General features: G+C 38.1%; 1 protein-coding gene across 1 annotated transcript in view; it reads left to right on the forward strand.

Annotated features, from left to right (window-relative positions):
* LRRC58 (leucine rich repeat containing 58) overlaps window positions 1–1,605 on the forward strand; it is a 42,882-nt gene extending 41,277 nt beyond the window's left edge. Inside the window, exon 4 of the mRNA XM_058731273.1 lies at window positions 1,018–1,605. Coding sequence (XP_058587256.1) covers window positions 1,018–1,076 — 59 coding nt within the window. The 3' untranslated portion in view covers window positions 1,077–1,605. The remainder of the gene's footprint in view (window positions 1–1,017) is intronic.
* Window positions 1,606–10,609: the final 9,004 nt, after the last annotated feature.

Below are 10,609 nucleotides of genomic sequence, written 5' to 3' on the forward strand. Positions count from 1 at the left end.
TACTCTAGGTCACTCACATGAGTGGAATCACACAATATTTGTCATTTCATGATTAGCTTCTTTCACTTAGCATGATATCTTCAAGGTTCATCCATGTTGTACCATGAGTCAGTTTTTCATCCCTTTATAAGGCTGATTAATATTCCATCGTATGCATACACCATGTTTGTTTATATCTGGTGATGGACTCTTGAGTTGCTTCTACCTTTTGCCTGCTATGAACATGAGGATACAAATAATGGGTTCAGGTCCCTAAGTTCAATTCTTTGGGGCATATACACAGAATTGGAATTGCTGGATCAGATGATAAGTCTACATTTCATTCTCACCAGATGTTTTTTTTCCCCCCTGAGGTAATAAAATTACCCTAAAATTGGTGATGCTGCACATATCTGTGAATATATTAAAAATTACTGAATTATAAAGTTTAAGTGGGTGAATTGTATGTTATTGAATAAATAAATAAACCTGGGGTTTTTTTTACATTTTTTTTACATTTATTTATTTTTGAGAGACAGAGAGACAGAGCACAAGTGGGGGAGAGGCAGAGAGAGAGAAGGAGACAGAATCTGAAGCAGGCTTCAGGCTCTGAGCTGTCAGCACGGAGCCCGATGCTAGGCTCAAAGTCACAAACCGCAAGATCATGACCTGAGCCGAAGTCAGATGCTTAACTGACTGAGCCACCCAGGCGCCCCAAACCTGTTTTTCTTAAGGCAAAAAAAAAAAAAAACCCAACACATTTGCTTAAGAATGCCAAGGTTGACCTCTTCTCAACTTTCATCCCCCAAAAAGGCTGCACAAGCAGCAGTCTTCCCAACCTCAAAGGACTGGCACTTTACATCGACTGTGTTGGATTCAGGACATCTAGTTTCGGGGAGTCTGGTGCTTATTAAAACTCTCCCTCTGGCTGCGTGGGGCCACGGTGCATTAAACATTTGGTGACTAAGGTGGGTTGGAGAATGTCCATTTTATTAATTTAATTATTCTTAATACAATGTTTACTTTTGTTTCCCACAGGTGTTCCCCTCTACATCTTGTTCCTGCCTGTCCCATGGAACTCACTGTCTGACAAGTAAGGCCTAGGAGACAGGTTCCCTGCTAAGACTCATAATGGCAATGCTTTCCATTGGTCTCCCATCATTCCAGTAAGCACTAACAAAAGACGTCTCTTACCTTTTAAAGGCTAGTTGGGGGTTGAAAATTTAACCTAAAAGTCATTTAAGTGCATGACTGTAACATGAAAAAAAAAAACAAACACCAAAACCCTTTACAATAATCTAGTAATTACTGTGACTCAGTCCCCCTGGTTCATACAAGACCAGTATCCATACATGTAAAGACCAGAAAGCTTCCCACTCACTTTATAGGAAATTATTTAATTTGGGTTCCTGAAACTGTTCTTACTCATTGTGTTATTGGAATTCTGGAGAGACTCTGCCTTTCTTGGTCAAAGATGATCCTGTTGCTGCTTTTATTTCTTAGGATGATTTCTCACTCTGGCATCATCTTTAAGTATTTTTTAGGTATGCTTCCAGTGTTCATACAAATATTCATTTCATCTCTCTGAACTTTTCTTCATTTTTAAAATAAAGAATTTGAACTAGAGTTTCTCTAAAAGCTTTGCCAGTTTTGATATTCTGTGCTTACATACCAAGTAAATTTTGGGGAAAGTATTTATTTGGTGGACATTTTTTTTCTCTTAAGGACTTTAGCGTCCATTGGGACCCTTTTTTTCCTACCCAGGGTCATAGATACTTACCCATAGGCTCTATTACCTCTGATTAGCCAGCAATCAGGAAACCACACAATTGGTTCCAATATACCTGTCCAGTTATCTCCCAGTGTTCTCCTTAAAGATCTCCCCAGTTCTCTCAAAGTGGACTGCTTGTCTTCATTCCTGCCTCCAAGTTCATGATCATGTTGTTCCCTCTACTTGGACTATCTTCTCCTATCTCTGCCTTTTAAGATTCTACCCTTCTTAGACTAGGTCAGTTTCCCTTTCTCTGTGAAAATTTCTTTTTATGGTCCTTGAGAGCAGAAACCATGAAGATATATCTTTGTATCTTCAGCATCTGTCACCTTAAGCCAGAAAAAAATTTCAAAATATTGGATGATAGTATCTCCTTTGAATTGTTGTTATTTGTGTGAATGTCTTACACTACAAAACTACAAATTTCTTGAGGGCAGGGACCATGTACATAATCCTCTGACCTCTTCATAGCTCTTAGCAGGATATTGTACAGAATGAACACCACTAAATAGAGTCTGAGAATGAGAATAATATGAGAATTATTCCCTCTTACTTCCGAGTTCTGAACAACAAAAATATCACTCCAGGAATCATATAATAATCCAAATATCAGTTTTTATGGTAATGCTAGATTAAAGAACACAGCCTGGATTAGAAGCCAAAATGAGTTTCATACTCCTCCTTCCCAAATTGCACTTAACCATATTGAACCAAGCATAGGCAGAATTTGTACAACCACAGGCTATCTACAGAAGGAGGGTCTTCCCCAGTTAGTCTACCATACAAAGAAAAGAAGAATGCATATATCCTATGGGAAACATCATTAAAAAAAAAAAAAAAAAGCCAAGCAGGGATTTGGCCATGTGAATGCAGTGATCCTTTTTCTAAAACAATCATACAAACCAATCTACCTCCCATGAGAGACAACAGGTGGGAAGTGAATATAGGAAGGATTGTAGACTTCTCCCTAACACTTCCAAGAAATTAGAAGGACTATGTAAGAAAACATGGAAAGGGAGAGGTTGGTATCTCTTACACTTGATAAATATTTATTGAAAAAACAACAAAAGAATAAATGCCATTCTGACAGGAGTCCATTCTTAGAATGTAGCATTCACAAACTACCCACAGCCTTCTAAGTACCAGTGCAAGCTGGAGACAGCCTTTGGAGGTCAGTTTGAGGCCAGGCAGGGAGCATCTCAAGAACTTGAGCTGGGTGCTGAGTCTCAATGCCTGTTGCTACTAATTGGCTAAAAAGGATGAGGCCTGGGGATTCTATGACTTTCAGGTGAATTTCAAGGTAAAAATTCTGGAGACTTATTTTAATTTTCAAATGAAACAAAACGAAAAGGGAGTTAAGATGAGGAATCAGGAAGGTGAAAAATAGAAGTTACCTTTTTCATGAGAAGGGTTAGCATGGGGGACAGGAAGAGGGGATCTTTAGGGCTTAATCTAGTCAGAGTTCCACTGCTAATTCCAGTTCATTGATTCAGTGTTCTGGGTTTCAAGTAATACCAGGAGAGTCTACAGCAAGAACAATGACTCTGCCTATCCCAAACACATCTGCCAGTCTGATGCAGGATGTCTTTCTTTCTGATCTACCTTGAATCCCCCCATTCCAATTAAGTAGAACCCTTAATGTCACAAATCATTCTGACAGAAATTTTATCTTCAGAAAGTTTCCATTAAAACATGCATGGGTGTGTTCTCTAGCCTCTTCAAGGTCTCTGTAGTAACATCTCAATTTATAATTCAGTTGGGTGCCCAAGTAATTCCAGGTTATGAGATGGATATTTCACAAGTTACCTTTAAGCAATAGCCCAGAGTAACATTAAGACTTAAATTTAGGGGCGCCTGGGTGGCTCAGTTGATTAAGTGTCCAACTTCGGCTCAGGTCATGATCTCACAGTTTGCGAGTTGGAGCTCCACGTTGGGCTCTGTGCTGGCAGAGCTGGCAGAAGCTGGAGCCTGCTTCAGATTCTGTGCCTCCCTCTCTCTCTGCCCCTTCTCCCGCTCGCGCTCTGTCTCACTCTCTCTCAAAAATAAGTAAACATGGGGCGCCTGGGTGGCGTAGTCGGTTAAGCGTCCGACTTCAGCCAGGTCACGATCTCGCGGTCCGTGAGTTCGAGCCCCGCGTCGGCTCTGGGCTGATGGCTGGGAGCCTGGAGCCTGTGTCCGATTCTGTGTTTCCCTCTCTCTCTGCCCCTCCCCCGTTCATGCTCTGTCTCTCTCTGTCCCAAAAATAAGTTAAAAAAAAAAAAGTTGAAAAAAAAATAAGTAAACATTTTTTAAAAGTTTAAATTTCCCCAAAACCTTGTGAAATTGAAGTTCAATTCAACATTCATTGTTGGAAGAAGAAAAGTATTAAATATGATAGAAACATTCAATAAAAAGTAATATCAATTACTCTAAACATGGAAACTATTAAGCGTTTCTGTTAAAATTGGTAATGAAACAGGAAATTTCCCATCATTGCTGTTCACTATTGTTTTGTAGAGTTGGAAAATGCAAAAAAATGAGAAAAAATGTTAAATTATTGTAAATACTGGGAAAATACTAAATTATTTGGTTTTGATATGATTGTTTATCTAGAATTTTTGAAAGACTCTATTAAAAAACATAATGGAGTTAAAATAAAGTTGGATAAGATGGCTGGACATCAAATAACTTTTTAAACCTAATTTTTCATATATAAGCCAACTATGTAAATGGGAAAAATATTACCCTCAAAATAGTGACAAAACTATAAAATACTTAGCGATAAGTTAACTAGAATGCGAGAAGCATTCCAGAATAGTGGAAAAGGGCCTCCAAAAATCCACATCTTCATAAAAGCAACAAGAACACTTACAAAAAATTGCCAAAATCAACGTTTTCAGAACTGTGGAAATTAATTTTAAAAACCTGCAACAATCCAAAGAATATTTATTCAAATAGAGTGGCTGAATCTCAATAAGAACAATAAGCTTTCTAGCATCTTAACTTGTTCTATTCCCAGTTGCCTCACCACAGTCCTGCAGTAGATTGAAAGACCAACAGCCTTACAACTATGATAGCTGTGGAAAGCAGCAGTCTAGCAGCCAATGGAGGGTGTATAATGGAGCTGGAGCTCTCCCCAAAGCCCCATCCAAACAGCCCATAATCACAGAACTGTCATTATGTGACCATCTGATACCTCCCAGAAAAAGTCCCATTCATAGGGCTTATCTTTATCTGACCTGGCTCAGACCTTAGTCACTGAGAGAAGCTCTATCCCCAGGGTGTTTGTCAAAAATGATCAGTGACAATTTTTTAATATCACAGCCTCTTGACATAGCAGAACGAGTTGAGGAGAATAAGAGACTGGCCTAAAAAAAAAAAAACTTAAAAGAAAAATCTGGAGAATGAAACGTTTTTTAGGGGGATTTGAAGAGTTCTCACATGTTTCTGGAGATGTAGAAGGCCAAATATATATGCAGAGCTGTGTGCATACCCAGAAAAGACCTGAGGAGACCCTTCCACTTTCACTTCTGGGTGACCTGGAGACTCTGAAATGCAGGAGGTGAAGGCTAAATCAGACTTGTAAACTGATAGAGCATTAAAGTCTTGCCCCAACACACACACACACACACACACACACACACACACACACACACCTCTTCACCAAAGGATGGAAAACTTATTGTTTCAAAGCATTGAAGGAAATCTCTATTTAATCAGCTGACTACTGAGCTAACTGAGCAGAAACTTCAGTGACATCACAGGACAAAAAACACAGACTTCACAAAATAAGCCAAGGAAGTCACTAAACAAGCAAACAAACAACAGCAATAGTTACAGCAACAACAACAACAACAAAAAAAAACCAAAAAATAAAACAACAACAACCCTTGAAGCTGGGGAAGGAAATCAGATTTACAGAGTTGTTACAATATATAATTTAATGTGCCCAATTTTTCAACAAAAAAATTATGAGACACACAAAGAAATAGGAAAGTATGGCCCATACACAGGGAGAGGAAAAGCAGTCAAAAGAAACTATTCCTGAGGAAGTCCAGATTTTAAACTTACTAGACAAAGTTTTCAAGTCAGCTTTACAGATACAGTCAAAGAATAAAAGGAAATTGTATGTAAAGAATTAAAAGAAAGAATGAGAATAATGTCTCACAAAATAGAGAATATGAATAAAGAGACAGAAATTATTAAAAAGAACCAAGTAGAAATTCTGGAGTTGAAAATTACAATAATTGAAATGACAAATTCACAAGAGAAGTTTAACAGGTAGAAGAAGGAATCTGCAAACTTGAAGATAAATCAATTGAGATAATCCAGTCTGAAGAACAAAAAGAAGGAAAAAAAATGAACAAAGCCTCAAAGACTTTGTGTGACACAATCAAATGTACCAACATAAGCATCTTGGGACTCTCAGAAGAACAGAGGAAAGGAAGGGCAAAAACAATGTTTGAGGAAACAATGGCTTAAAACTTCCCAAATTTGAAAAGAAGCTCAACACACTCTAAGTACAATAAGTACAAAATAATCCATACCTGAACACATCATAGTCAAACTGTAGAAAAGCAGACAGATTCTTTAAAGCATAAAGAGAAAAATGGTTCTTCAAATACAAGGAAGCCTCAACAAGATAACAGATGACTTTTCACCAGAAACTATGGAGGTTAGAAGGCAGTGGGGTGATAAATCAAAGTGCAGAAAGAAAAAACCATCAACCAAGAATTCTGCATCTAGCAATCATGTCCTTCAAAAATGAAGGAGAGTCAATCATTCCAAGAAAACAAAACCAGACAGTTTGTGGTTTGCAGACCTGACCCACAACAAATGCTAAAAGGAGTCCTTAGGTTAAAATAAAAGGTTACTTACTAGACAGTAACTAGAATCCACATGAAGAAAATTATAAAACTGTGTTGATGGGCTTATAATGTATAAAATAACACAAATAATATTTTGTAAAAATAATAGTACAAAAGAGAGAGGAGGGAATGGAGCTTTGTTGGAGCAAGATATTGTATGCTATGAAAATGAATTTGGTATTACTCCAAATAGATTAAGTTCACATGTTAATTACAATACCCAGAGCAACCACTAAGAAAATATTCAAATATATAAAATTAAAAACAACAGGGTATATCTGAGGATTTTAGTGCCGGAATTAAGGACAATCATTTTAAGATAATGCCAACCTAAAATTCAGTATTCAAATTCCTGCAACGGAGAGACCATTTGTTCTAGTATGGGTTATTACCACTATTGTGGTCAAAAAAGAGTGGAGTTCCAAGATTGGCAGACCTCTAGAATTTCATGGGAGGGACTGCAGGAGAAATTTTCCCAAAGGAGTGAATTTGGGGCAGAAAAAAATAAACAATAACCACTAAATGTGTTAACACTTTGCTAAACACAATTTTGATGATCAAAATAGTCTATTTAATGTGACTCTGACAGATAACAATATATAGAAAATTTGTGCTATAATATAAACACAAACACATTTGTGAATGGGGCAAAGTGGATTAGTAGTGACTGAGTATGGCATATAACATATAACAATTCTGGAATAAATTATGAAATACTGAAATAGAAGATTGGTTTCCCAAGGAAGTTGCAAAATCCATTTGGTTTCCTAAGTAATGTATTGTCTCTAATCCTAAGGCATGTGAAATTAATTTGATGTCAACTTGAATAAGTTGTAGTTGATTTTTAAAATTCCAAATAAAGTTAAAAGATAAACAAGAGATTGGGGAAAGTACATGCAACACATACAACATATTAAAGAGTTACCATCTGTAATGTATAAGCAATTCTTACACTTTGAAAAGACAAAGACCAGTAACTCAAGAAGAAAAATGAATTAAGGTATATGAAAAAGCAATTACAGAACAGAAAATCCAAAGCGGGAGAAAATAGCTTCACTAGTAATCAGTGAAATACAAATAATGGAACAACAAACTACCTCTATTCACTTATCAGGTTGGCTAAAGCTATACAGAGCAAATTGTTACAGCCTTTTAGAAGGCAACCTATTTAACATTTTAAATAGACAGATCTCATATTTAGGAATTAATCCCTCAGAAATTAAAGTATCAAGCCATTTGGATATACTTATACAGATGTTTATTGAAACATTCATGGCAGTGGCAATTTTTTTTAAAGAATTTGAATGCCATGAATAGAGGAACTTGTAAACAAATTTTGGTATATCTTAAACACTATGCAGCCTTTAAAATAAAAGAGTGAATTCAAGTAATACTAGTTGAATTGGAGGGATTTTAAGACTCCTTATTTACTGAGAAAAGCAAGAAGCACGGAAGTCTATGACACCTTATTCTGTAAAATAAATAAAAAGAACAACAAAAAACAACTCTCTATATAGGAAGGAAGTTATGTTGGCATGCTTAACTTTTTCAATAATTTGAGAGTGAGGGAGAGTAGTAAGGGGGAGAGTCAGGTAAGAAAAGATTAGAAAAGAGTGTATATGAAAGAAAATACAGCACACACAAAATAATTCCATGTGGGCCTATATAGATGAACATGTGCATAAAGAGATGCATGAATATATGATCACTGAAATATTAACAGTGGTTCTTTCAGGGCGTGGGGTTTTATTTCCTTTCTTATACTTTTATGTACTTGAATTTTTATAATAAGCACACAGCTTATATACAACCAAAGAATAGTTATTTATTTTAAAATGTGTGTGTGGCCAATTGCCATGGGGGATGAAGATGAGTCAGAAACACACCCTGCCTTGCAGGCCCTGACAGTGAGGAAACAGGAGGACACAACCAGCTATAACATACAGCTGAACTTAGTGTTGTAACAGAAACACAGGGTGCTGGGAAAGAGACATTCATTGATCTCACAGATCTGACTGGGAAGATCTGGAAGAACTTCATTAAAGTAGAAGGCATTTGAGTTGGATCTTGAAGGTCTGGGAGCAATTCAACAGGCAAAGATGGGGATAAAGGGAAATCCAGGATAAGGGGAGAGTGAGCAAAATAAACAGTGGCATTAAAAATCCAGGGGGAATTCACAGAGGAGCAATTGACAATGAGAAAGAATGAAATCCTGGGGCACCTGGGTGGCTCAGTCGGTTAAGCGACTTTGGCTCAGGTCATGATCTCACGGTTTGTGAGTTAGAGCCCCACGTAGGGCTCTGTGCTGACAGCTGAGAGCCTGGAGCCTGCTTCAGATTCTGTGTCTCTCCATCCCTCGGCCCCCTCCTCTGCTCATGGTTTGTGTCTCTCTGTCTCTCAATAATAAATAATTGTTAAAAAAAAAAAAAAAGAATGAAATCCTGCCATTTGCAACACTGTAAATCGAATTGGAGGGTATTATGCTAAGTGAAACAAGCCAGTCAGAGAAAGACAGATATATGTTTTCACTCATATGTGGAACTTGAGAAACTTAACAGAAGACCATGGGGGAAGGGAAGGGGAAAAATAGTTTCAAACAGAGAGGGAGGCAAACCATAAAAGACTCTTAAATACAGAGCACAAACTGAGGGTTGATGGGAGGCGGAGAGGGGGAAATGGGTGATGGGCATTGAGGAGGGCACTTCTTGGGATGAGTGGGTATTGTATGTAAGTGATGGATCACAGGAATCTACCCCCAAAACCAAAACCAAGAGCGCACTGTATACACTGCATGTTAGTTAACTTGACAAATATATATATATATATATATATATATATATATATATATATATATATACACACACACACACACACATACAAAGAGGAGCAATTGACTCAGCTTCATATAACTGGAACACAGGTGTTAAGTAAACAGAAGGTAGGAAGCTCGTTCACAGTTGTAAAAGTAGTTTAGTTTAGACTCTATTCCAATTGCAGAGGGGAGTTACTGCAAGTTTGGCAACAGTGGGATGGGGTGGGCAGTAAGTAGGAGGAATGTTTTGTTTGTTTTATTAGGAGAGTGACATTCTTAGGTCTGTGTCGGGGGTGAGGAGAGACAGGAGGCAAGAAAACCAGTTAGGAAACTATTAAAGTGATTCAGCCCAAGGTAATAAAAGTCTAACAAGAGCAGCAACATGGGTATGTGGAGGAGGGGAAAGACTCCAGAATCATTTCTGAGGTAAGTAGTGCAGTCCTTGGTGAAAGATGGAAAACCTTCTGTGTCTGGCAAGTGAGGAGTTGGGAATACTCCCATCCAAGAAAGAGAACGCTGGAACTCCAGGTGGGAACCACATTCAAAGAAAGATTCCAGTATCTTGCAGAATGCAGAGGGGATGGTGAGAATAATGAGCTTACAAGCATAGAGAAGTTCTGAGGTAAAATAAAAACTCCACAGAGACCAAAAAGACAAATCCTCAGTGTAGAACCACGGAGCCAAAGATGTGGTTCTGCTCTCTGCAGTCAGCTGTCCTAAGGAAAAGAGGAACCCCAAAACCTTCTTAACTATAGCAACACCAAGGAGGAGGATCAGATGGGTCCTCCTCAGTTTCTTCATGTTCCAAATGAAAGTATCTGGGGGCATAGAATGAGAGCTCTGGAAAGAGTCCTGAATACAACTTTAGACCCAATTCTTGCTCTTGGGCAAGAGATAACTCTTGGCATTCCCCTTTTCCTCTTATTTCCCCCCTTAGTAAAACCCCTCCTGTGAAAAGAATTCTGGTTAAGTAACACTGTGTATGAGACATCTAGGAATGTCACCGCGGACTTGTTGGGGTGGGAGTGGCCCCAGCTGGCTTTCCTCCCTGACTCCGTGGCCAGCCAAGGGTTTCCTCAAGGCAGTGGTAAAAATGTGGCATTTCCCAACCAGCATAAATACGTCTGAGATTTTAAAATAAAACGAAAATATGAAAAGTCTAAACAGTTTCCAGAGACCCTTTCCTGATCTCTCACCCTA

This window comes from Neofelis nebulosa, chromosome 5, assembly GCF_028018385.1.
Source record: "Neofelis nebulosa isolate mNeoNeb1 chromosome 5, mNeoNeb1.pri, whole genome shotgun sequence".
Taxonomy (NCBI): Eukaryota; Metazoa; Chordata; class Mammalia; order Carnivora; family Felidae; genus Neofelis; species Neofelis nebulosa.